General features: G+C 42.4%; 2 protein-coding genes and 1 non-coding gene across 6 annotated transcripts; all 3 read right to left on the reverse strand.

Annotated features, from left to right (window-relative positions):
- Nucleotides 1–1,653: 1,653 nt before the first annotated feature.
- On the reverse strand, nt 1,654–15,164 carry LOC118392273 (L-lactate dehydrogenase B chain-like). Of its 2 annotated transcripts, none has more exons than XM_035784076.2 (8): nt 14,984–15,164; nt 4,782–4,921; nt 4,409–4,526; nt 4,032–4,205; nt 3,597–3,770; nt 3,054–3,171; nt 2,539–2,662; nt 1,654–2,396 (listed from the first exon to the last, which is right to left on the reverse strand). In XM_035784076.2, exons 2-8 carry the CDS (start codon nt 4,908–4,910, stop codon nt 2,229–2,231), a joined length of 1,005 nt encoding a protein of 334 aa, XP_035639969.1. In that variant the 5' UTR covers nt 4,911–4,921; nt 14,984–15,164; the 3' UTR covers nt 1,654–2,228. The 2 variants fall into 2 exon arrangements, with proteins under 2 accessions (XP_035639969.1, XP_035639968.1); XM_035784075.2 differs by lacking the exon at nt 14,984–15,164 and adding an exon at nt 12,958–13,142.
- A 3,995-nt stretch (nt 15,165–19,159) lies between these two features.
- Nucleotides 19,160–26,858, reverse strand: LOC118392275 (phosphate carrier protein, mitochondrial-like). 3 transcript variants are annotated; one of them, XM_035784077.2, is made up of 8 exons: nt 26,727–26,858; nt 26,162–26,319; nt 24,067–24,197; nt 23,429–23,608; nt 22,988–23,169; nt 22,166–22,338; nt 21,393–21,503; nt 19,160–19,610 (listed from the first exon to the last, which is right to left on the reverse strand). In XM_035784077.2, the coding sequence occupies exons 2-8, from the start codon at nt 26,301–26,303 to the stop codon at nt 19,450–19,452; spliced, it is 1,080 nt and encodes a 359-aa protein (XP_035639970.1). In that variant the 5' UTR covers nt 26,304–26,319; nt 26,727–26,858; the 3' UTR covers nt 19,160–19,449. The 3 variants fall into 3 exon arrangements, with proteins under 3 accessions (XP_035639970.1, XP_035639971.1, XP_035639972.1); XM_035784078.2 differs by lacking the exon at nt 24,067–24,197 and adding an exon at nt 25,029–25,153 and having other exon boundaries at nt 26,727–26,857; XM_035784079.2 differs by lacking the exon at nt 24,067–24,197 and having other exon boundaries at nt 26,727–26,857.
- On the reverse strand, nt 22,509–22,741 carry LOC118392798 (small nucleolar RNA SNORA53). The gene has a single exon (XR_004827441.1). It is a non-coding gene; the product is annotated as a small nucleolar RNA SNORA53 (small nucleolar RNA).

Genomic DNA, 26,858 nt, shown 5'->3' on the forward strand with positions numbered 1-26,858 from the left:
CGTTTAACTCGGACCAGCAAATTCAACTTCAACCCGTTTGGTCTCCGATTTGGAAAGCGCGACAGATTTAACCCATCCAAGGCCAAACTCATAAGATCCAGTACAAGCAAATTGTTGCCTATTCTACTCTACTTCAGAGAACTAGAAATTCCTGCCTAAATTGGTCCTTCCCAAGAAGGAACCAATGTTTAAACAATGGAGATGGTCAATTGCTTTTGCTATAGCAGTTATAGCAGCATCCTTATAACCATTCACTCATGAGGTTAAGAGTTTGTGTGTCATATTGTCTACTTATAAGGTGGGTTTGGGAAATACAAGTCTGCTGAATAAATTTTTTGTACATGTCTTGTGTGATGTAATTATTACACCTTGTAATCACAATAAGGAAAATACACTCAATCGCTAAAAGCACACTACATGACCAAAAGTATGTGGATACCTGCTCATCGAACATCTCATTCCAAAATCATGGGCATTAATATGTATTTGGTCCCTCCTTTGCTGCTATACCAGCCTCCACTCTTCTAGGAAGGCTTTCCACTCACTAGATGTTGGAACATTGCTGCAGGGAATTACTTCCATTCAGCCACAAGAGCATTAGTGAGGTCAGGCACTGATGTTGGGCGATTAGGCCTGGCTCGCAGTCGGCGTTCCAATTCATCCCAAAGGTGTCCTATGGAGTTGAGGTCAGGGCTCTGTGCAAGCCAGTAAAGTTCTTCCACACTGATCTCAACACAATTTCTGTATAGACCTCACTTTGTGCACAGGGGCATTGTCATGCTGAAAGAGGGAAAGGCCTTCCCAAAACTGTTGCCCCACATAGTTGGAAGCACAGAATTGTCTAGAATGCTGTAGCATTAAGATTTCCCTTCACCGAAACTAAGGGGCCTAGCCCAAACCATGAAAACCACCCCAGACCATTCTTTTTCCACCACCAAACTTTAGTTGGCACTATGCAGTCAGGCAGGTAGCGTTCTCCTGGCATCCGCCACACCCAGATTCGTCCTTCGGACTGCCAGATGGTGAAGCGTGATTCATCACTCCAGAAAACACATTTGCACTGCTCCAGAGTCCAATGGTGGCGAGCTTTACATCACTCCAGCCGACACTTGGCATTGAGCATGGGCTCTTAGGCTTGGCCATGCAAACCCATTTCATTAAGCTCCAGACGAACAGTTATTGAGCTGACGTTGCCTCCAGAGGCAGTTTGGAACTCAGTAGTGAGTATTGCAACCGAGGACAGACAGCTTTTTTGACAGGTGTGGCTGAAATAGCCAAAGCCACTAATTTGAAGGGGTGTCCACATACTTTTGGTAATGGAGTGGAATGGTCTTGAATCAGCTACTCATTTCAGCAACCACTAAACAGTGGACAGGGCCTTAATTTGTTGGCTGGGGAAGAAAAGTGATGTTAAGTAGCTAACAGTACAGCATGTTAACAGAATATTTCTTTACTGAAAATGTCAGTGTTGTCCAAATGAATTTGATGGTTTATGTGAATAAAAGTATGACAAGGGATCTGGATTTCCTTCTACACGTCACTCATTTTTTTAAATGTCAAATGACTTAGTAGCAATATCTAACAGCAGGAAGGCATTGTGTAGCCTAGTTTATCGAGGAACATTTATGTCAATGGACACAATAACATGCTTCATACGGTTAAAGTATTTATTAAGTTACTCCTTGGTTGTTGTCATTCATTACAAACATGGGTGTTACAGTAAGTAAAAAATAAAATAAAAACTACTAAAGTAGGCCGTTTCGATTGATTCCACCTCTGCCCTCTTCTCTCCCCCTTTGTTCCTTTCTGGCAATCAATGTCAGACTGAACATCTCACACAATAACCAACACCACTGCTCCTCAACAGGAGGAGACCCAGTTATAGGGTCTTTGTTCCTGCGCTCCCGACAGGAAGTGAACAGAACAGTGCTTCAAGAAAGTGCAAATGGAGGATAAAGCCAACACTTTTTGATCATAGTACAACAGCTGCAACACATGAATCCAATGAGCGTACATAGTCATACTGGTTCACAACAGCACCTAGCACAGAAACAACACAGTACCCTCATCCTACAAAAGGAAAGGCGGGGGGGGGGGGGTGAACGGCAGAATGTATACCAGTAGATTAAGATGAAAGGGAGATGGACACAGTAGATCGGAGGACTGGTGGAACTAGGTCTGGGATTGACTGCATCGGGAACGGAGGGAGAAAGGGTAGCTGTGCGTCTCTAGACGTCCTTGAGGTCCTTCTGGATGCCCCAGAGTGTGTCTGCACTTTTCTTCAGCTGGCCCACCTCAGCGTCGGTCAGGGTCATGTTGATCACGCTGCCCACTCCATTGCTGTTCAGCACGCATGGCAGGGACAGGAACACCTCCTCACCAATACCATACATGTCCTGCGGAAACACAGCCGTCAGTCATCATCACAAAGAAATGTGTGTGTTTGCTTCACTCCCTCGCTCTTTGTGTGTGTGTGTGTTTACATGCACATGTTTAACTGTGCATGTGTCTGCACGCATGCGTGTGTTCTCCCGTCACCTTGACCATGGTAGAGACAGGGTGGATCCTGCTCATGTTCTTGATGATGCTCTCAGTGAGATCAGCCACACTCAGGCCGATGGCCCAGTTGGTATACCCCTTCAGCTTGATCACCTCATAGGCACTGGAGGAGCACACAAAACAATCACTGTCAGTCAGCATCTACGTCCAACTGTTGCCATCTTGAACAGGTAAAACTCTCAATCAGGTGAACCTGCATGAACGTTAACTCAAATAAAAGGTTAATGCAAAATAAAAATGTGAGGGCGGTCTTTGATACTTATTCTAGTATAAAATGTCAGTAGAACTCATTATATTAATGATACCAAAAATTAGCCCAGCCTGATCTCATCCTTATTTTAGCCCTTACACCTTGACAGCTCCAGTAGATAGGAATGAATCAGAAGGTGGTGAGCAGTACGGTGGAAACTCTAGCTGTACTACGAGCGCTAGGCGAGTCAGAGGTACATATTTAGACTCTGTATGGAGCTGGGGAATAGGTCTGGGGTATTTACCTGTCGACCACTTCCTTATGGGTGGCCTTCCAGTCCTCCTTGTCTCCGTCAAGGCCAAACTCTGGGTTCAGCTTCTGCAGGTTGACTCCAGCGACGCTGACACCGCTCCACACAGGGACTAACACATAGAGATATTTATTATTTTACCCAGAAAATAATCAGGATTTCCTTCTTTTTTTAAACACACGCAGACTCAACTCACTCATTATTTCTGACAGAGATGGATGTGGATGTGCAGAGTGATGTAACAATGCCAAAACAAGTACTTTTGTTTTAAAAGCTGTTAAAGCTGCCGAATGGGTGTGGCTTACTAGGTGTGACAAGAAGTTCACACATGCACTCAGATTCCCACTAAAGTATGCACTCCACTGACATCATCATCATCCCCACCGCTGGTATCGCTGTGCTCTACCAGGACCAATCACCATCATCCCTACCCACCGCTGGTATCGCCGTGCTCTACCAGGACCAATCACCATCATCCCTACCCACCGCTGGTATCGCCGTGCTCTACCAGGACCAATCACCATCATCCCTACCCACCGCTGGTATCGCCGTGCTCTCCCAGCACCCATCCGTTGAAGCTGGTGGCATGGATGCCCAGGCGCTCAGCCATCAGGAAACGGAAGCGGGCGGAGTCCAGGTTGGTGCCGCTGCCGATGACACGGTGTTTGGGCAGGCCGCTCAACTTCCATGTCACATAGGTCAGCACATCCACTAGGGGTAGGGAGACACAGGGATAGAGTTAGGGATATGGTCAAACACACACACACCCTTGACAACATTAATGACTGACTGCCCATCCCTGCCACCCACTGTTGTCACAGTGCCCTCTAATCTTGAATTGTGGAGTGGTGTGATACTGTAGCAGTTGGTAAGGGTGGAATGTTGGAACTGGGTTGGCCAATGCAATCTATGGGATAATGATGGAAACAATTTACCTTGTGTCCAAGATTTAAATTGTCAGTGTGTGTATACCTGGGTTGGACACCACGATAAGGGTGCAGTTGGGGGAGTGTTTGACGATCTGGGGGATGATGTGTTTGAAGATGTTGACGTTCCTCTGGACCAGGTTGAGCCTGCTCTCTCCCTCCTGCTGACGCACGCCAGCGGTCACAACCACGATGCGGGAGTTTGCAGTCACGGCATAGTCTGGACAGAGATTGGGAAAGAGCAATTGAATTACATAGACTTTTCCCATTTAGCAGGGGTGAAAAAACGTCTAAATGGCAATCAATTAAATGCAATCAACCTTAAACTAGTTTCAAAACAAGCTGCATTACACTTTCAATGGCAAAATACATACATTGCTCTGAACCACTCCAGTGGCATACACACAAGGGAGATTCTCTTACCTTTGTCGGCGACTATCTTAGATGTCTTTAGGAAGAGGCTGCCGTGCTGCAGGTCCATCATCTCTCCCTTCAGCTTATCCTCCATCACGTCAACCAGAGCCAGCTCATCAGCCAAGTCCTACAGGAAGGAGGAGGTGGTAGGGGTGGAAAGAAGGGCCAGAAGGATAGTTTGGCCAAGAATACCTGGTATTTACTTAGAAATTATATTGTAAAATCCACAACTACAACCAGCCTACGTAATAACTGAGTGGTAACTATTTGTTGGTGTCACAATAGTAGTAGTAATTCAGAGGTAAAGTACTAATAAAACACAATAGTAAGGGTAGTAATGCAGTTGTAAAGTAACAGTACGACAGTGATATAGTCATCTTACCCTGAGGAGGATGCTGACGGCACAGGCCATGCCCACCATGCCCACCCCCACCACGGTCACCTTGTTCCTGGGGGGCTCAGCAGGGCCGCTGGCCATGGGGGTGATCAACTTCTGCATCACAGACGACATGATTCACGACGCTGGAGGAGGTAGAGAAGGAAGGAGAGTGTAACCTTTAGTCTAGTTAATTAAGGTGAGTGTACTTGAGAGAAAATACATATTCAAAGAGAAACCTGGTCCAAGATTAAAGTGTGTGAAATTTGTGTGAGGTAATCAATCTCTTGCCTCAACATTGAGCACGCTCTTTTAGTCCAGGCATAGGCTTAATCTGTCTGGGAATCTAGCCCAAGGAATGCATTTCTTAAGCCAATCAAACAAACACTGCTGTATTTAATTGATTTACTCCAGACTGAGTCAAAACCAATATCCTAGTCAAACTTGGGTTCAAATAAATGCATATTTAAGTTATTTTTTAAAATTTATTGTCAAAATCAGCTACTTTGAAAGTATTTTCAAATAAACTTCTGATAAATAGCCTAAACTACTAACTTCCAAATACATTATTTCAAATACACCTAGGACCAAACAGACCTGGGTTCAAACGCATGAAGTATTTAAATATTTGAAAATGCATTCTGAATATTCAACTACTTGTAGCCTATTTTCAAAGAAAACATATCCAAATACTTGCTACGAAATGTCCTTGAAAGTAATTGAAATAGCCTACACTAAATAGTATCTTACCTAGGCCTGTCCCTAGTGTTTGAGGCCAGGGGCCAAAGGTCTTGTTTCGTAACCACGCATTTCGTAACCTTATGGAAACCATTTTGCATAGTGTATAGTGGGTTAAAGGTCACGTTTCTAAAATGTCCTGCTATTGTTTTCCATAGCTACTACAGTGCAGTTAGTGAATATTGCTTGATATACTGTAGCCCAATTGAAGACTAGTAAACTGGCATTGCTTCAAACCATTGGTCAACTTCAGTCCTGCTGCTTTGGCAGGCAACCAACCGCAGGCCAACAGTACAATACAGCTTCAAACACTAATAGAAGAGGATCTTTGGAATCAAAATCCTGGACATCCTACCATTACAACCTTCCTTACTGAGCAGTCCCTACCAAGGAAACACACAAGTAATAAGTTAACTATCAGATCCCAAGGACAATAATTATGTCCTTTCGTAATTTTACTAGAATATTCTGGCTAGACATACGGAACAATATAAAGCAACAACTAAGCCAGGGTGATTTCTTAAGGCAATCACAATGACCGGACATTGCCTGGTTATCAAACTAACAATATTGATCAAACAGGATACTTGCTTTGTCTGGCAAGGTTCCTTGCCGCCAGATACAGGCACCACCAAGTAGTGATCATGCCAGGCTACGATAAAGCAGAGCAGGCCCATGCAAGGCCTACCACAGATCAAAGGCGGCAGGGAGACATCCTACTTCCACAGGCCCAGATTTAGCTACCTTGTCCTTATCCAACCAGGAGGTCCTCCTGGACCACAGAATACGCAGTAACCCCCCCCCAAAAAGGGTCCGACAAACACGCACCTCTGAGGTCACCCTAATCCTCATCTATAGGCCCGACCCAAGATTATATTCCACAAAACCCACTGCCCCCTCCATCTGCTGCTGCTGAGGCGTAATCGCAAACATAAATCACAAATATCTAGCCTATTACATGTCCATGTGAGAGGCAGTTACAACAGTTGGCAAACAATTCAAATATTAAATTTGTCACATGCGTGTTAAAACAACAGGTGTAGACTAAGTAAGCATTTCCCTTTTAGTCTACACCGGTTGTTTACAAAGCATATGACAAATAAACTTTTGATTTGTGTTGTTTACCAACAGTGGCTTTAATCCTCCATCAGAAGCTAAAAAGGATACTAGAGTCCAGAGACAGAACAGTGACAAAGGTCATGAAACAGTGTTGTTACAATTTGACCTGAATAGAATTTCAGCTGAAGACACCTGTTCTAACACAGCCGGATGTGAGTGTATGTGATTGGTAATAGTAATGTTATTACGATTCTCAAATATTAAAACAGTGATACATGTCTTAATATATTTTAATCTTCTGTAAAAGGAAGGATAAGGGTGATTCTTCACAAGGAGAACTAATATATATATATTAAATATGAGATAGATAGTCGACTTATTTCTCAATTATGCTTTAAGATGTAATTAATTGAATCTGCAATATCTGTGACATTTTAAGACTCCATAATGTTCCATCTGTAGGTGTGACAAAGCAAATTGTAGTACCTACAGATACTACAAAGCCATATGAAGCCTTATCTCTTACATACTACTAATTACAGAGTTTATTTCAATAACACTTTTGACATTAATAAAAATATTTGGCAAAAGTTGTAATATATTGTTGAACATAATATATACTATACCGGTATATCAAAGTTCCGGAATGGGATCTCTGCTAGTTTTAAAGTTAAGGCCCATTGTATACAGAGAAATTGGCATAGTAGGCAATCGCAGACCTCCTTTTGCTCGCATCGTTGCACATCCTGCAAGTCACCAGCAGAGGGCAACCATTTTGAATCCATTTTCACATTCACTTTGTTGGTAATGTTTACAAATTGGATCATAACTAAAAGTAGCAGAGATGGATTAACGGCATAGCAAACACCACTCCGGTGTTCCAATGGCACATTGTTTTAGATAATTAAGTTTATCTAAGTTAAAAAGGCTAATTGATCATTAGAAAAACCTATTACAGGCCTCCTGGGTGACGCAGTGGTTAAGGGCACTGTACTGCAGCGCCAGCTGTGCCATCAGAGACTCTGGGTTCGCGCCCAGGTAACCGGCCGCGACCGGGAGGTCCGTGGGGCGATGAACAATTGGCCTAGCGTCGTCCGGGTTAGGGAGGGCTTGGCCGGTAGGGATGTACTTGTCTCATTGCGCACCAGCGACTCCAGTGGCGTGGCGGGCCGGGTGCAGTGCGCACTAACCAAGGGTGCCAGGTGCACGGTGTTTCCTCCGACACATTGGTGCGGCTGGCTTCCGGGTTGGATGCGCGCTGTGTTAAGAAGCAGTGCGGCTTGGTTGGGTTGTGTATCGGAGGACGCATGACTTTCAACCTTCGTCTCTCCCGAGCCCGTATGGGAGTTGTAGCGATGAGACAAGATAGTAGCTACTAAAACAATTGGATACCACGAAATTGGGGAGAAAAAGGGGTAAAAAATAAAAACTATTGCAACTATGTAAGCACAGCTGAAAACTGTTGTTCTGATTAAAGAATCAATACAACTGGCCTTTAGACTAGTTGAGTATCTGGAGCATCAGCATTTGTGGGTTCGATTACAGGCTCAAAAAGGCCAGAAACAATGACCTTTCTTCTGAAACTCATCAGTCTATTCTTGTTCTGAGAAATTATGGCTATTTCCATGTGAGAAATTGCCAAGAAACTGATTGTGTACTACTCCCTTCACAGAACAGCGCATACTGGCTCTAACCAGAATAGAAAGAGGAATGGGGGGCCCGGGTGCACAACTGAGCAAGAGGACAAGTAGATTAGTGTCTAGTTTGAGAAACAGACACCTCAAGTCCTCAACTGGCAGCTTCATTAAATAGTACCCATAAAACACTAGTCTCAAAGTCAACCGTGAAGAGGCTTTTACCTGGGGCGACAGGTAGCCTAGTGGTTAGAGCGTTGGGCCAGTAAGCAAAAGGTTGCTAGATTGAATCCCCAAGCTGACAAGTAAAAAATAAAAATCTAGCATTCTGCCCCTGAACAAGGCAGTTAACCCACTGTTCCTAGGCTGTCATTGTAAATAACAATTTGTTCTTAACTGACTTGCCTAGTTAAAAAAATGGTTAAACGATTTTAAATAGAGGCAACTCTGGGATGCTGGCCTTCTAGGCAGAGGTCCAGTGTCTGTTCTTTTGCCCATCTTAATATTTTATTTTTATTGGCCAGTCTGAGATGGGCAGATTGCAAAGAAAAAGACATATCTCAGACTACCCAATAAAAAGAAAAGATTAAGATGGGCAAAAGAACACAGAACACATTCCTGCATCCTGGAGTCGCCTCTTCACTGTCGTCGCCTTTCTATTCTGTTAGAGCCAGTTTGCGCTCTTCTGTGAAGGGAGTAGTACACAGCATTGTATGAGATGGAATAGCCTTCATTTCTCAGAACAAGAATAGACTGATGAGTTTCAGAAGAAAGCTTTTTGTTTCTGGCCATTTTGTGCCTGTAATGGAACCCACAAATGCTGATGCTCCAGATACTCAACTAGTCTAAAGGTCAGTTTTACTGCTTCTTTAACTCAGAACAGTTTCCAGCTGTGCTAACATATTGCAAAAGGGTTTTCTAATGATCAATTGGCCTTTTAAAATGATAAACATGGATTAGCTAACACAACGTGCCATTGGAACACAGGAGTGATGGTTGCTGATAATGGACCTCTGTACGCCTATGTAGGTATTCCATAAAAAAAAAATGTTCCAGCTATTAATAGTCATTTACAACATTAACAATGTCTGCACTGTGTTTCTGATAAATTTGATGTTATTGTAAATTGGACAAAACAAATTTTTACATTTTCAAATGCTGTTCTTTCAAAAAACAAGGACATTTCTAACTGACCCAAGACTTTTGAACGATAGTGTATACGCTTCAATATTGCCACATTTCCAGAGTGGGTTCTCCTCTACTTTTGAAGACATGACCCAATTTACACAGAATATTTTCAATGTTATATGCAGCTTTCATGTGCTAGTCAAAACTAGGAAACTCAAATGTCCAACTTGCTAACTGGTTCTTAGTGCCGAGGGATTAGCATCATGGGCCTTTTAATTTTTTTAATTTTTTAAAATATTTTTTAAAACATTCAACAGACTGCATTGTGGGTGGAATGCTCTAAGGTAACAGAATAAAACAATAAAAAGGCCCATGATCGTAGTGACAGCCCATTACTGCTTATCACTTAACATTACATTAATAACATTTCAATTGTTATATATTACATTTGTTTTATTTGATAACTATTATTTCATTCCAAGTCATTATCTAATCTCTATAGAGTGCTGCCTATGCTGGTTGACAAATCACTATTTTAGTAGTTCTTCAAAGTAAATAAGGCATACTTTTATGACTGCTGAATATCAACTATTAATTACATAATGCATTTTCAGGGAGAGATACCTCGAAGCAAACGACATTCTGTCTCATAGGTAGCAGGCATAAAAGAGTAAGAGTGCAATGGATTATGGTCATTCAAGTTAATTACCAAATTTTCTGCATTAAACTATGTAGAATATTGGCCTTGTTGGAAACTACAACTCCCTACTACGTCGCACAGGTCACGCTTGATCTGATTTATCTCTAGAGAAGCTGTGCAATATGCACATTGAGCTCACAGAAAAACTAAATGGAATTCAAATTGAACCACTTAAAACCACTTAAAACATCAGTTAACGTGTTGAGTGTACGTACGGGGCAGTATTTTTATGTTTGGATGAAAAACATACCCAAATGAAACTGCCTATTTCTCAGGCCCAGAATCTAGAATATGCATATAATTGTCAGATTAGGATAGAAAACACTGAAGTTTCCAAAACTGTCAAAATATTGTCTGTGAGTATAACAGAACTGATATTGCAGGCGAAAACCTGAGGAAAATCCAACAAGGAAGTGCCTAAGAGAAACGAATCTCCCTGTTCAATTGCATGCCTTCCCTCCATTTATAGGCATATCAACCATATTCCTTTCTCTATGGCTTCCACATGGTGTGAACAGTCTTTAGACATAGTTTCAGGCTTTTATTCTGAAAAATGAGCAAGAACGATCACATCGCATCAGTGGATGGCTGGGTACCAGCAGAGTTTTGCATGCGCAACAGCTTGGAGCAGACATTTTCTCTCTCTCTTTCCTATTGAAATAGCTACGGTCCGGGTTAAAATATTATCGATTATTTATTGTAAAAACAACCTGAGGATTGGTTATAAACATTTGATACGTTTCTACGAACTTTACGGATACTATTTGGAATTTGTCTGCCCAGTCGTGACCACTCGAGCATGTGGATTTCTGAACAAAATGCGCCAACCAAATGGAGGTATTTTGGATATAAAAAATTATCTTCATAGAAAAAAAGTAACATTTATTGTGTAACTGGGAGTCTAGATGATCTTCGGATGTTTGCACTCACAAGGTAAGCGATTCATTTGATTGGTCACGAAAGTCAGAAAAGCAATCTACTTTGCTGCTAGCGGTTTGTAATGTTTTGTCTGCTGAGAGATGTCCTAACATAAACGCTTGGATAGCTTTTGCTGTAAAGCTTTTTTGAAATCTGACACGCCAGGTGGATTAACAACAAGCTAAAATGTGTTTTGCTATATTGCACTTGTGATTTCATGAAAATGTAATCTTTTTTGTAATTTCATTTTAATTTGGCGCTCTGCAATTCAACGGATGTTGACTGAAATGGGATGGGTGCGCCAAGAAATTAATTGTTCTGCACAACTGGTTGTAGCTATCATGTGCCAGGTTCAACCAGTTAGTAAGTCAGACATTTTTTAGTTTCCTAGTTCCAACTAGCCAATGAACAAGGCGATAGTGCGTTGATGTTTCTTAAAGGTCGTATTGGGGTGTTTTTGGAGCCTTTGTTCATGTTTTCTGTGCCCCTACAACTACTGCTGAACAAGCATGAGGAAGGATATCGCTGTTGGGGTAAGTTTAAAAAAAACAAGTGAAATAGCAACAACAAAAGTTTATAACATGCCACTTACATCAAAAATAAGGATGTACTTGTACAGTACATAGTTTAACAATATGAACAAAATCAAGAAGGGTACTTGAGATAATGTGACAAAATGTATTTCAGAATCTAGACATCCACATTTTAGAGCACATTAAGAACCATAATGGGTTCCGTGTGGCTCAGTTGGTAGAGCATGGTGCGCGTGTAGCTACGGAAAAATGTATGCAGTCATTACTGACTTAGTTGCTCTGGATAAGCGTCTGCTAAATTACTCAAATGTAAATGTATAATGACGCCAATGTCTGTATCATAGGGTCTTTCAAGAGGCATGTAGGGAAAAAAGGGCCTAAAATGGCCTCATGATCTTCTCAAGTAGTTTATGATAAATGTAAAAAGAACAGCAAACATTCTTCCTCCCAATTAAGTTTCTACCTGAGAATTTCCTGAACAGTGAGATACCAAAAATATATGTTTGGGCCATGCTGTCGTGGACTCGCCCTACAGAGGCATATTAATACTAATATGTTTGATCATGTTAAAAATATTGAAGCTTCAAGATGTCGGACATGCAATAACTGATATCACAATAGGTAAATTATAATTCCATTTACATTACATTTAAGTCATTTAGCAGACGCTCTTATCCAGAGCGACTTACAAATTGGTGCATTCACCTTATGACATCCAGTAGAACAGTCACTTTACAATAGTGCATCTAAATCTTAAAGGGGGGTGAGAAGGATTACTTATCCTATCCTAGGTATTCCTTAAAGAGGTGGGGTATTAATTCCCTAAAACAACCGTAGCTATATCCTTTGTAGGCCAATGTTGAACACCCTTTTGTAATCACATTGAGGCAATAGTCCTATCGTCTAATGGCCGGATGCTTTTTTTGTGTTTTACACTGGTCGGCTGCAAGGTGGCAGAGCATCTATAACATTAGACAAACGAGGTGGAGGTTGTCACAGTCCATTAACAATCTGCACAATTCAAACCAACATTCATGTCGTCAGTCAATCATTAACCACGTCTTCAAATGACATTCCGTAATACAAGAACTGTGTCACGTTCAAGACGGAGTCGCTCACGAAGCTCAACGAGGAAAAAAATCAGTTTCCTGTAAAATTAGCGGCATCCACCCCTTTAAAGACAACCGCTATTATAGGGAGCTAGGCCACCTCGTTAAAACACAGCACGCTATTAGGCTTCTAAATGTCAAATATCAAACCATGTAGGAATATCAAGAACATTATTCAGGCTATTGCAACCAGGTTTGCATGCTACAAAACGTATCCAAAAATTGTGTGTAGGCCTACGTGCATTTTTGAGCATACACCGAAGTGATGAGTCAGTCGTGCGTCACATGACAGAACATAATCGAAAACTATAATAGCAATTCACTCAAAGTCAAAGCAAACACCGGCGGTAGCTACATACATACCTTTTGCATATATTTTAAAGATCGGTTATATCCCTTTTTGGTTCTAAGAGGCAGGCAACTGAAGCAGCGTCGAGAGTCAGGTAGTGAGAGGACGAGATGACTTCACTTATGGAGTTCGGGGTTTAACGGGGTTTTTAGCCAAAGAGGAGGATGCAAAGTAGGGCTTCACCACTGGCTGAGTTTGACACGGAAATCATATCAATTGTATCCTCCTCGCGTCCTCTCTCCTCGCCTTCTCAAAACCCATTGGAGGAGAAGGTCAGAGGAGCGGCACCTCTGGCTTTTTCATCCAATGGGTTTTGAGAAGGAAAGGACAAGGAGAGAGGACGTGAAGACTATGCTGGCGAAAAAGCTCACATCTGAGCAAAAGACAGATGAGTGCGTAATGTTCATTTCTGAAATCTCTATTAAATAATTCGAAAGATTTAGTCACTTCTAAGTAGTTGTTTCAACTGTATAGGAAGTTGACACAACTTGACAGTTGAAGGCAAACATTAGTAAGTTAAAACAACTAAAAGTTATGTTTTTCTGACTATCAAATACTTGTCTTCTCACTGGGTAATTTGTCAAAACAACTTGAATAGCTTTGTTAGACAACTAAAAACATCAGTTGAAGCACATTGATTTGACTAAAAGTATCAAGTTCACTCAACAAGTTATTAAATCCAACTTGTCAGTTCCACTTACTTAACTAGGTTGAAGTAACTTTAGATTGGGTTAACTCAACACGAAATCCAAATTGTACTTAAAAATGTTAAGGCAGCCAGGTTACACACTTTTTTTTACAGTAACATACAGTCAACCTTTGTCATTCCCTCGCAGTGTGATGTGTAAAGGGTATAGTACGATGATATAATATTGCAAGGGTCTAAGGGTCTCTTATTGTAACTACTGCAACAGGTCCAATAGTCACTCGGTCAACTGGAGAGAGAGGGGTGATGATGTCAATAAAACCAGACAGTGGACAGACGATAGACACTGCCTGTCTCCTGTACAGACAACGCCCTGCCGCTAGGATGTTTACTTTGGCTCAGTGCTCACATTGTTTGTCCTCCCCTTTGTCATGTTTTAGTGTTCCCAGTTTTTGGAGGGATTATGTAGGTGGAGGAAAACATTTATTTAAATCATGTTGTGCATTTTTATGATGACGTTTAAGGATCGGACCCTTTTTTCAAATTTTGCCTAAAATGACATACCCAAATCTAACTGCCTGTAGCTCAGGACCTTTAGCAAGGAAATACTTTGAAGTTTGTGGAAATGTTAAATGAATGTAGGATAATATAACACATTAGATCTGGGAAAAGATAATACAAAGAAAAAAACATAACGTTTTCTATTTTTTCTTTTTTCCATCATCTTTGAAATGCAAGAGAAAGGCCATTATATCACTTAGGAGTATAGGTGCAATTTAGATTTTGGCCACTAGATGGTAGCAGTGTATGTAAAAAGTTTGACTGATCCAATGAACCATTGCATTACTGTTCAAAATGTTGTATCAAGTCTGCCCAAATGTGCCGAATTGATCAGTTCATATATTTTCAAGTACATAACTATAAAGAACATACAAAAATTATATGGTAATAAAAAAATGTAGTTTACACACTCCCAGGAATGTCATAAATTATGGATAATTAGCTTCCCTACAGGATAGACACTAACCTTCACACATCTAGAGGGGGCAGACACAGCAGGGGTTCAAACTGTAGAACCCAGTTCCTACATTTGAATATAAAAATGGATTTTATCAAACAAAACTATGCTACATTTTATATCTGGGACCCTCAGGATGACAAATCGGAGCAAGATTACTGAATGTAAGTACATTATTTACCTCCAGAGGTGAAGGTATCAAACCAGTTGCCGTGATAAAAGTTGTTGTTGTTGTGCAGTCTTCTCAAACAATAACATGGTATTTTTTTCACTGTAATAGCTACTGTAAATTGGACAGTGCTGTTAGATTAACAAGAATTTAAACTTTCTGCCCATATAAGACGTCTATGTCCTGGGAAATGTTCTTGTTACTTACAACATTAGCACGTTAGCACAACCGTACGTTAGCACAACCGTCTCGGGGGGGGGCACCGGTCCCGTAGAGGTTAACATAGACCTATTGGTAAAACTACTACATTTCTACTGTACTAGCCTAAGGTTTTGGTGTTCCATTTCACTGTGTTCCATTCCACTCTGCTATATCTATTCCACTGTCCTCCATTAATTAATTTAACAGAGGGGTAAACTCATGTATCACATACTGTATTAGATGGCTATTCTCCCTCCCTCCTCTCCTGATGTTGCTGCAATCCTATGAATCTCACACATGAAGCCTCGGCACCCAATGGGGTTTAAGTCACTCCTATATTCTCAGCCAATGAGGTGAGAGGACACTGATCCTGATAAGGACATCCAGTCAGCTGCAGCAAGGGCATTGTTTGGTGAATATGCAAGCAGGGGGCGTTTACTGTGGTGCAGCAAGCTCTCTCCCTCCCTCTATTCCTCTCTCTCTGTCTTTTTTTGTCCCCCTCCCACCTCCCTTGTCTCTATCCTTACATCTTCCTCTCTCCCACCCCTTCTCTCTTGCACTCCCTCTCTCCCTGTCAGATGTCCTTATCATCACACACACGGTGGGTACATGTGACTACAGGACACAATGACACACAGTCCAGTCCAACCATTAACAAGGTCATGAGCTGTAGCAAAGCTTTTTGTAATGTGAAGCACTTGAGATTCTATTTCAATTGATCCCCTAAAATATGTGTCATGAATTTGGTGGGAGCGGGTAATATGACAGAAAAGGCCAACCTCTGTATGTTAAAAATACTTTATCTGCCTTCCCAATGAAAACTAGTTTGAAAAGTTAAACATATTTGACAGAAAATAGATGAATGCTTCTGGACGATGCACCATGCTGCGTTGTTGACAACATGACCGAGCAGCTCAGATTACTGTTAGATTTGAGAAGGGCGCTCCTCCTTCACCGCTTTTGCCTGTTCACATAACAGCCATAGACTGGTTCCCCAGGGATCAGTATAATCCAATCTGCCCAATGATAGCCATTGTTCCTTCTATTAAAGGACACAGGAGTCAAAACTTAACCTTCAAAACACAATAGATGGGCACCGTAACCAGATTAGATTTCCTTTAGTCTGACTGTGTATAGTAAATATAGATGTTCTCAATGTAATGAAGGACAATTATTTTGCATTCACACATTAGATAATTTACCTCTATCTTGGCCACAATCCCTGAATGTGTTTCACACAACTATATCATCAAGTGCCATGATCAATGAGAAACACTAGTCACACGATGCATGAGTTTTACCTCACGTTCCCCACATAGTAAGTTACTACTGCTTTATACTACACATGACAGAGGCCCATGAGGTTGGCCGGAGGTTGTTCACTACATAAGTTATAGGGGTACCATTTCGGATACACAAGACTCAGGCGCAGCCCAGCCCCTAACTCGGCCCAGCTCGTGACACAGGAACACTGGCTACTGTTTCAGAGTGACCTCTCCAAGACCAGCACAAGGGCAGAGACACAATGGAGTGGACACACACACTTCTGCATGACAGCACAAACATTCACACATGCGCACACACAGAGGAGGAAGGATATTCATAATAACGGTTTCCAGTGATGTGGGTGCAATCCACTGTGGTGCAATCAAATAATGAAGAGACTGCAGTAAGTGCCTGATATAAAATAGTTCCAATATCACCAGGGCAGGTTCAGACTATTTCAGACTATTTCCAATATCTTGTGTTTCCATTGAAGCTTTTCAGGACTTCTCTCAACCATAGTAGTCTTCAGTTCCACATTGGGTCTTCAGTTGTAATACTAAAATAACATTGAAGATAGAAGTGGGAAAACATTGGCAGGCCTGTCTCTCTGGGGATTGGGAGAACTGCCACTGATGGGCTGCAGCTGTCGTCACCTCAGTAGTCTACATAGATATATTAGGGACCAGGGTAAAAATAGCAAACCGAGCTTGTCCCCTCAGCAGCTATCCTTTTAGAGTTTACACCCCATGACGATGTTAACTTGAGGAAATGTGTTTATTCTATTTTACTGAGCCATTACTTTGTTCTTATTCTTATATTTTATTTTTTATTGTGTATCCGGTACATATGACGAATACAATTAAAAGGATAGTTATCTATAGCGGTACTGAGCATCTCTGGAATGTTAACTTGCTTGAGGTGGTAGCTAGACCTGGGAAGTACATTAGAAGTACTAATTGATGAAAGGAAAAGTGTATACATATGATACATTAGGCTACATAACACCACAAGTAATAGTTAAGAAATTACTAAATTACTGACTGAATTAATCATACCATGATATCAACATCTGTAGAGCAATTTCAGAATCTTACACATTTTGGGAATATATTCCATGCTCACCAACACCCCCCCCTTAAAATAATCACGTTTTTTTCTAACAGCAGTAGCAGCAGGGTACGTCTGAGTCATTACTATTTGAAAGCACTCAATGGTCACCAAGGGGTCACAAAGAAATGGGAATCCATTTCCCACGACCCCCCTCAACCTTAACATTCCGCAGACCCGAGCTCCAGTTTTCACGAACACATCTCATTTCCTGGAAACATCGCTTCCATTCTGTCTTCCGCTTTCAGGGAACGGAAATGTGAAAAACCCATTATTAAAAGCAGCCAAATGGATTATAATGACATGGTTACTGAACACAATGCGGTCCGATTAACATTGGGAGGCTGTTGATGTGACGCATGCTTGATACACGAGTCCATTAGATACCCGCGAGCCTCGGGTAGTTCTGCTCGCCTCCTAGCCCCTGCATCCACATCACATACTATCAATGCTCACGCTTCCATTTCAAAAAGCAGAATGACGCAGGCAAATTTGATGTTCTGACTGGATGCATTTTTAATAAATGGGGTCATCCTCTATCCGGGGACAGTCATCAGATATGAGCATCACTGAAGACATTTTTTGTAAATGACAAAGTAATACAAATGCAATCAATATTCAGGTAATCTGTTCTGACACAGGCTGTACATAGTATATAGCCCCCTCTAGTGTTTAAGAGAACAGAAACAAATCCTGCAACCGTTTCTATGGGTATAGAGCTCCACAGAGGGTGTCATATCCACAAAACCTAGCAGTAAAACAAGGAAATTGTTCCAATTGTTTTTCCACCAATCATTTTTCCCCAAAGGGAATTTTAGAAACACTCAGAATAAGGGCTGTGTTTCACGTCGGCTTACCCTGGAGTGATGTTTTCATAACCATGTAAATCTCTCCTGGACAATGTGACTTTTAGCAATCTGTTCAGCTTTCTTTACTCTGATCCCAAAATCCTAATCAGCATCAAAGTAGACATCATGCAAGACTACAAATTCCTGCAAGTAATCTCTAGATGACACCTGTGACAACAGTTATTGTGTCAATTTAGAACTTGCACAAGACAGTACTCAGAATTGTTCATTTAAAAAAAATGTAGACAATGTCTACACCTAGCTAACATGGCACATCCAGAGATACTTACCTTTTCCTTGATTCTGCAGTTTCGTCCAGATCGTGGCATTTGTAGTACTTTATGATAGCCACATTAGCATCTCATTTTTGGGGGGTAAATACAGGTAAATATACTGATAAGTCCCCTTGTCCTAAAGAGATTTAAAAGGTTACATTTTTTATAATATATTTTTTGGAAAGGAACTCCTGAAAGTTGTATAGGAATGCACAAGGTGCAATTTCTCCATTGGTTAGTGAAGCATCATTTCCTCTTGTAAGTGTTATTCATTGCATACCTCAGAAAGCTATTTATAACTTGTCAGAAATGTCCAGATCAACTAGACCATGTCAGCTGTTTGTTTTTGCCCATAGATAGTTGTCATTTTTTAGTTACTCAAATCACATGGACATGGAAATGTATATAATTGCATGAAAATTATTTAAAACTGCAACATTATCTTTACACCCTATGACAAAATGTGTAGAATTTAAGGAAGCTTTAAACCAGCAAAATTATCATGAGCAACAAGAGTGGCGTGTACAGTTTGTCACGAACAGTGCTTGTGACCATAGAAATTGACAGGGTGATCCCCAATGCTGGAAGGGAGGCAGCTTAAAATGTATAGCATACCAATATACCACTTAAACCAAATACCAAAATAATTTTCAGTGGAAAACTTCAAGAAATTAAAACTGGACATGTTTTCGAGGGAAACATTTTAATTTTTATATCATTTCCACATTACTAATGACATGATTCGATAAAACCAGACCATGTTTCTACAGTACGTATATTCTCCTGTACCTCAGTGCAGAGGGGGGACCAAACACGGATCCTTCCCTTCCGGTCTCTCTTTCTCTTAAATATACATGGGAGGAACAGCCCTGGAGAAGAGGAGCTGCTTTAGGAACATAAATATAGAAAACAGAGCTGTGTGCTGCAGCCAGGGGGGTGAGGTGAGTCGAGAGGGGGTCCTGGAGATGTTTTTTTTTTACTCAGTGAGCCCCAGCTTCTTCTTGAGGGACTCTGGCATCTCGGGGGGAGGGGGACGGGGTAGGCGGAAGTAGACCTTCACGGAGTCGTAGATGAACCACTGCAGAGCGGTCAGAGTACCGATCATGATGATACGGGCAACCAGGCCCTTCCAAACACCTTAAAGGGGGAGAGAATGGAAGGAGAGAGGTGTTTGCTAGAAGTGTATAAATACATTTCATCTGCTTTTTAGTTTCTTTGAGTGGGACAAACACTCAATGTTAGGCAGTCATACATGCAAGATTTAAAAAGGCCATATTCAGTACAAGGACTGTACATGGAATGTTACAGGACTCTATCCAAAGGGACCAAAACAAGTGTTAGCCACCCCCAGCCTGGCTGGGGGACAGGTAGACTGCTCTCACACACCAATGACTCAAGCACCTCCAATTGTACAGCCAGAAAGCTGCTGAGGGCCTCCAGGCTGGAGCTGCAGCACTCAAGAGAGACCACAGCTTCCTGTCAAGTCAAGGGCTGGTTAAGGTTTTACTGCTAACCTACAAATCATTACATGGGCTTGCTCCTACCCATCTCTCCGATTTAGTCCTGCTGTACATACCTACACATACGCTACGGTCACAAGACCCAGGCCTCCTAATCGTCCCTATAATTTCTAAGCAAACAGCTGGAGGCAGGGTTTACTCCTATAGAGCTCCATTTTTATGGAATGGTCTGCCTACCCATGTGAGAGACACACTTGGTCTCAACCATTAAGTCTTTACTGAAGACTCATCTCTTCAGTGGGTCATATGATTGAGTGTAGTCTGGCCCAGGAGTATGAAGGTGAACGGAAAGGCACTGGAGCAACGAACCGCCCTTGCTTTCTCTGCCTTTCCGGTTCCCCTCTTTCCACTGGGATTCTCTGTCTCTAACCCTATTACAGGGACTGAGTCACTGGCTTACTGGTGCTCTTTCATGCCGTCCCTAGGAGGGGTGCGTCACTTGAGTGGGTTGAGTCACTGATGTGATCTTCCTGTCTGGGTTGGCGCCCCCCCTTGGATTGTGCCGTGGCGGAGATCTTTGTGGGCTATACTCAGTAAGTTGGTGGTTGAAGATAACCCTCTGGTGGTGTGGGGGCTGTGCTTTGGCAAAGTGGGTGGGGTTATATCCTTCCTGTTTGGCCCTGTCTGGGGGTATCATCGGATGGGGCCACAGTGTCTCCTGACCCCTCCTGTCTCAGCCTCCAATATTTATGCTGCAGTAGTTTATTATATCTGGAGTACTTCTCCTGTCTTATCCGGTGTCCTGTGTGACTAGGTATGCTTTCTCTAATTCTCTTCTTTCTTTCTCTCTGAGGACCTGAGCCCTTGGACCATGCCTCAGGACTACCTGGCACGATGACTCCTTGCTGTCCCCAGTCCACCTGGCCGTGTTGCTGCTCCAGTTTCAACCGTTCTGCCTGCGGCTATGGAATCCTGACCTGTTCACCGGACGTGCTACCTGTCCCAGACCTATTATTTGACCATGCTGGTCATTTATGAACATTTGAACATCTTGGCCATGTTCTGTTATAATCTCCACCCGGCACAGCCAGAAGAGGACTGGCCACCCCTCATAGCCTGGTTCCTCTAGGATTCTTCCTAGGTTTTGGCCTTTCTAGGGAGTTTTTCCTAGCCAACGTGCTTCAGCATCTTCATTGCTAACAGCTGATGTACGAAGGGCTATATAAATACATTTGATTTGAACAGCACCAGCACACAGGAGCACCCTCCAGATATGGATCTAAGGAGCGTGTTGTTAGAATTGGGCCATTAAATATTTATTTAGACCCACCTATTCTCGCCCAGTAACCTGAGAGGGTTTGATTGGATAAAGTACCCCGAGGTACCAAATCACATCGGTGACAACTTTGAGGAAGGATGTATTTCCTAAATGAGACAAGTCCTACGGTTGTCCACTCACCTTTAGGTCCCAGCTTCTTGAGCACTTGGACGGCGGTGCTGCCACTCTCCTTGTTCAGTACAGACACCACTGAGTCCGCTGGGTGGGACACGATGGCACAGAACACACCAGCTGCAGGGGACAGACAAATCATCAGCACACACTGCTATATAGGACCACTATATACCATCAAACAAAAGCCAGGGTCGTCTTTGTCCGTCACCAAATGGAAGAAAACTGATTGAAACAGGGAGGGACAACTACATGTACATGTCCAATAAGTAACACTTGCTTTCATTTTCCGTTGCACAACATTTTGCAATTGTGTGCACTAATGAATACGACCCAGGTCTCTCTGGGTAAGTAGTTGCCATTGGTCACAGATCTAGGATCATATTACGCTTTTCCAAATCCTAACCAAATTGTATTTGTCACGTGCGCCGAATACAACAGGTGTTGACCTTAGTGAAATGCTTACCTACAAACCCTAACCAACAATGTAGTTTAAAAAATAAATAAAAAGTAACAAATACTTAAAGAGCAGCAGTAAAATAACAATAGCGAGGCTATATACAGGGGGTACCGGTAGAGTCAAAGTGTGGGGACATTGTTATTTTACTGCTGCTCTAAGTATTTGTTACCTTTTATTTATATTTCTTCTTTTTTAAACTACATTAGTGGAAACCATAGCAAGACGTTAATGTACCTTAGTTATTACGAGGACAACACAAACATGACTCAAGGTGAGCTCCTAGACCCACCTTCATCCTATTTCCTGTGGTACTACTACTCACCGATGTAGCCGGCAGTGAAGGTGACGATCAGCTGTTCGGACTTGGTGCAGTCAGCACGTGGTTTGGGCACCACGTGTTTGTAGAGCAGCTCCACGGTCCTCTCAAAGCAGGCGAACTTCATCATGGTGTAGGGGATCTGCCTCATCCACAGGGGAACCACACCCTTGTAGAACCTGAGAGTTCCGTACATACAGATCAGAGTTCTCGTCAATATGGTGGTCACTAACAAGGCACCGACTTTCAACAGTCAATTTTCCCCACACAATAGTGTAAAAGGAGATGAGAACAAACTACGTTAGACTATCAAGGCGCAAACCTGGAAAATACCATTAGGGCCTATGGGATTGTCCATCCCCCAGCATAGCTCCACTGGTAGGGTCCCATCAGTGGAACTGAGGGTTGCCAGTGCAGCAGGGGTGCTGGGAGGCAGGTAGACTGCTCTCACACGCCAATGACTCAAGCACCTCCAACTGTACAGCCAAAAAGCTGCTGAGGGCCTCCAGGCTGGAGCTGCAGCACTCAGACAACAGCATCAGCACAGGAGTGCCCCCCAGAGGTGGATCTAAGGAGCGTGTTTGGTGGTAACCTCTCAAATCAGCTATTGGGAGCAATAATTACTTTTGCAGGTTTATGTTCCATACCAGCCATGAAACACAATCTAATAAAGGCCACAAGTTGAAGCAGGTTTGTTCACCTAGTGCAGGAACAAAAGCATACACCTCATAGCTGTCCCTGAGAAGGATGGAAAACCTTTACAGGTTACACAGCCTCCAAAACAAATACAAAAACCTAATTAACATCACAAACACAATATATACTCACGCCCATACTCCCTCCTCTGCAAACATCTTGGGAGCACACTGTCTGAGGTTGTTGGCGTAGCCGGGGCAGGTCTGGATACGCACTTTGCAAGCCTCCATGGGGGCCAGGGCAATGTCAGCAAAGAACTCTGCACTGGCAGACGCAGCCAGGTACAGGGATGTCCTCCACAGGTAGGTGTTCTCCTGTTAGATGAGAGGGGGCGAAGGCAGTTGTGGTCCTGTGTGGGCTAGCAAAACCAATGCCATGTTTAAAAGTCCCACAGGGATTACATATAAATACTAAAAATGTAAGTGCTCACTGTACTGTAATTGCATAAAGGTGTCTTGTAATTAGCATGCAATTCATTATTTTTGGTGGGCGACCTGTTCCTTTAAAATACTGTAAACACTGGAATCCAACAGTGTTGGTTTCTCCCCACATTGGTTCCTACCCCTGACTGACCTCTCCAAGCATGTCACTGTAGAAGATCTTGAACATCTCATAGAAGCCAAACTTGCAGAGACCCTGCATGGAGTAGCCGATGAAGGTAGGGGCCCAGCCCTTTGCCAGCCCTCGGGCTCCATCCTCCTTCAATGTGAGGGAGAAGCCTTTGCCAATGCTCTTGTACTTGTCAGGGTCCACCTAAGAAAAAAAAATTGATTAGCAGAGAGTCAAAGGAACAATGGGACTAGAGCCCTATGAGCTGAAATCTAGGTAATTGTACCAGTATCTAAGGTTTCTGGGCCATGTACATTTTTAAAAAAAATACTCGCTAGGTTTCATGTTGTGAACTAGGGGTTTATCCAGATGAACATTACTACTTCTAGCTAGTGATTTATCTGATGTCTGCTAATCTACAGAAATCTTCCGCCCAATCCCAAATCAAGTTTTCCACACAATTTTTTCAAGTGCATAGGAATTAAGGGTACATTGGGACTGCAAAGTCCAGATGAATTTTAAGGCCACAATTGTTGAACAATCCCTCTGGGACATTAAAGTTGAAACTAAAGTCTGAGGGGTAGATTTGGGATTGGGCACCTTTCCTTACAGGAGCTATGGAGGCCTTCACACAGCAGACAGCTACAGGGGGTACCACAAACCTGGATGCGGCACTTGACAAGGTCGAGGGGTACAACAGCTGTGTGTGTGAGGCCGCAGCTCAGGATACCCCCAAACCCACACAGGGCATAGTATTTTGTTGAGCCAAACTCACAGCTCACATCTGCAGAGTCTGCAGCAAAAAACACAATACGTGCCCGACACGCAATCACGACACATGCAACACAGGACAATAATCACCAACAAACATGCCACCATTACATTAGAACACACCAGGGAATGAGCCAGATCAAATTTCAAACACTTGTGAATCAGGATTTAGGTCAATTCCTTTTAAATTCAGGAAGTAAACTGACATTCCAATTTATCTCAATACTTGTCTATGATAACATTTTAAAAATTTTAATCAGTTTCCAGTGTACGTCCTGAATTTGAACGTTTACTAAAAAATAAGTGTTGAAGCATCAGCTGCATAGTTAGTTAAAATGACACATAGCTTACATAAATATATTAATATTTTGTACTTTAGTCAATTTAAAGCTGGGAATAACTCCATTGAGGTGTAAATTACTTGGTCCTTTGAACCTACTTATAAAGCTATAGGCCACATTCTAGCAATGCATAGCTGCACTTTGATCATGTTATAAACAGCAGGGTGAACATCCTGAACAAATTTTCCCATCGTCACTCCTGACCTCAGTGACCTACAAGTCCTTTAGCTTTGGATTGGGAAGGGGAATGTAGCAGGCAGTGAGGTTCATTAAACAATAACACTGGTGATTATGAATCACACACTTACCATGCGATGTAGGTTATTCGAAAACAAAAAGCAGGTGATCAAGTGGGATAAAAACGTGAGGAACAACAATGACAAAGATTCCACCACGACTGCACAAAACCGGGCTGCTTGATACATCCATTCTCCCATGCAAATTTCATTTCAGACAACAAAAACACAGCGTGTTGGGTTTTAAGTGGCTCCAGACCACAGGGATAGACAGACCTGCATTCTGCATTTGACCAGATCGAGGGGCACTAGGGCTGCGTGTGTGGTGCCACAGCTGATGATGCCACCAAACCCACAGAGGAGTAAATACTTCCGTGAGCCGAACTCACAGCTGTCTCCCTCTGAAGAAAAAGTCAGGCAATACTTTCAAAATGGGGACTTAGTGTTGATGTTGTTCATTAGAAAAGTGGTAGTAAGTAAGAGCAAACTGCATCTTCACTAGGCTAAAGGCCAAATTCAAGTGGAACTTAATTGTGTGTGTCCTGTCCTATGTAGTCTGCATAGGCCTATATCACAGGTGCAAAGGGCCATGCACACATAGAACATTTACTCCCTGTGAGGGAAGACTGTTGTGCAACAGACGCTGTAACAGCAGAGCAGACTAGCTATATAACTAATCAACCAACCAGCAACCAGCACACAGTATTTAGGCTATAAAGGACACTGGTCAGCAAGCTCTAAAACTAACCAAAAGCCTGACCAAAATATGGTGGTTCAATAATAGCTAATGTCACCGTTAGAACTTAGCAGGCTCTAAGCCGTAAAAACAAAAACATTCTATTGAAAATTTAAAGGCACCAATGAACAGCAATAATATTGCAATGGTCAGAATATAACAGGGGTTGTTGAAGGCCATACTTTACGTTACAAAAAGGATAGCATTTCAAGTGATCCTAAATCGTGACAAAACGAATTGAGAACCAATGCCCCCGTTTAGGGGTCAGACGCACATCATTAGCTGGTTGGTGTGCTAGAAAGCAATACAGACATTGGCCTAACTTCTACTTTGCACGTTTGAGACAGTGGCCTCTCACCTTAGTTTTGAACAGCGATTTGGGGGGGGGGGTCATGAATTCAGTTCAAATACCTGCGGCATATTTCAAAGTTTACATCTGCCCTTCCGTGTCCTCCATAGACAAGGCCTGTCTTTGACATTACACATTTAATAACAGTGGCTAAATAGCTGTTAACGTTTGACGAGCACACAAGTCGTATATATTAAAAGACACATGTTGAATAAAATCGGTATCTCGTCTCATCATTGATTCCGTTGACTGCGTAATTGCTCGCTAGCTAACGTTACTTGCTAACCGTAACGTTACTTGTTAGCATGCAGAACCTTGGTTTACCAGCGATTGCTGCGGCAGCGAGGTTGCGGCTCTGTCCATTTGCGGGGAGGCTCTGTTTGGGCTCCTCGATTTCTTGGAGGGAGAATAGTGGGGCGTTGAAGGGATTAGCCCGGGACAACTGCGTTAGTGTGTTCGGATACATGGTGTCCAAAACCGGTCTGTAGAAAAAAAAAAAGCGAATGTTAGCAGGCTAGATCACCACCTTGTTATAGAAACACAGCCAACAGTAAAACAACTCTGCTTAGACTGACAACAGCCTAGGAAGGGGGTGTAGTTATAATTTGACATCCAAACAACATTGAATGAAAAGGCAAACAGTATTAGATCATGTTATTGTTGGTGTGAGCTCGCTATTCCTACAGTTAACTGAAGTACGTTAGCTTGCTCACTACTGGCTGATTAGCTAGCTTTCCCAAGGTGGAACGATTGCGCAAGACAAGCTAGCAACATAAAACATTCTAAACGTCCTAAACAACGCATTACAGTAAAGACAAGCCTTCAGAATCCATTCTACTCTAACGTTGTGAAATCGGTTATGTTACATATTTCGTAGTACTGCACTCACTCTTTCAATGTCTTAAAATGGAGCCTCCACTCTACTTCAACCGGCGGTCACAGGGGCCGAACGACCTCGCGATAAATCATTTTGTCCTTCCCTGACGTCACGGGAAAAAGTGGGATAGTCCCTCTGCGTCTC

This window comes from Oncorhynchus keta, chromosome 13 (assembly GCF_023373465.1).
Source record: "Oncorhynchus keta strain PuntledgeMale-10-30-2019 chromosome 13, Oket_V2, whole genome shotgun sequence".
NCBI classification, from domain to species: Eukaryota; Metazoa; Chordata; class Actinopteri; order Salmoniformes; family Salmonidae; genus Oncorhynchus; species Oncorhynchus keta.

Bases quoted from the DNA above. Each gene is read 5' to 3' on its own strand.
- LOC118392273 (XM_035784076.2), bottom strand. From the start codon at position 4,910: ATGTCGTCTGTGATGCAGAAGTTGATCACCCCCATGGCCAGCGGCCCT. The intron at 3,771-4,031 runs GTATACACACAC...CCCTACCCCTAG, and splicing joins TATCGTGGTGTCCAACCCAG to TGGATGTGCTGACCTATGTG. The intron at 2,397-2,538 runs GTGACGGGAGAA...GTGTTTCCGCAG, and splicing joins CTGTCTCTACCATGGTCAAG to GACATGTATGGTATTGGTGA.
- LOC118392275 (XM_035784077.2), bottom strand. From the start codon at position 26,303: ATGTATCCGAACACACTAACGCAGTTGTCCCGGGCTAATCCCTTCAAC. The intron at 21,504-22,165 runs GTGAGTAGTAGT...TGTCCCCTGCAG, and splicing joins CTTCACTGCCGGCTACATCG to CTGGTGTGTTCTGTGCCATC. The intron at 19,611-21,392 runs GTGAGTGGACAA...TCCCCCTTTAAG, and splicing joins CAAGAAGCTGGGACCTAAAG to GTGTTTGGAAGGGCCTGGTT.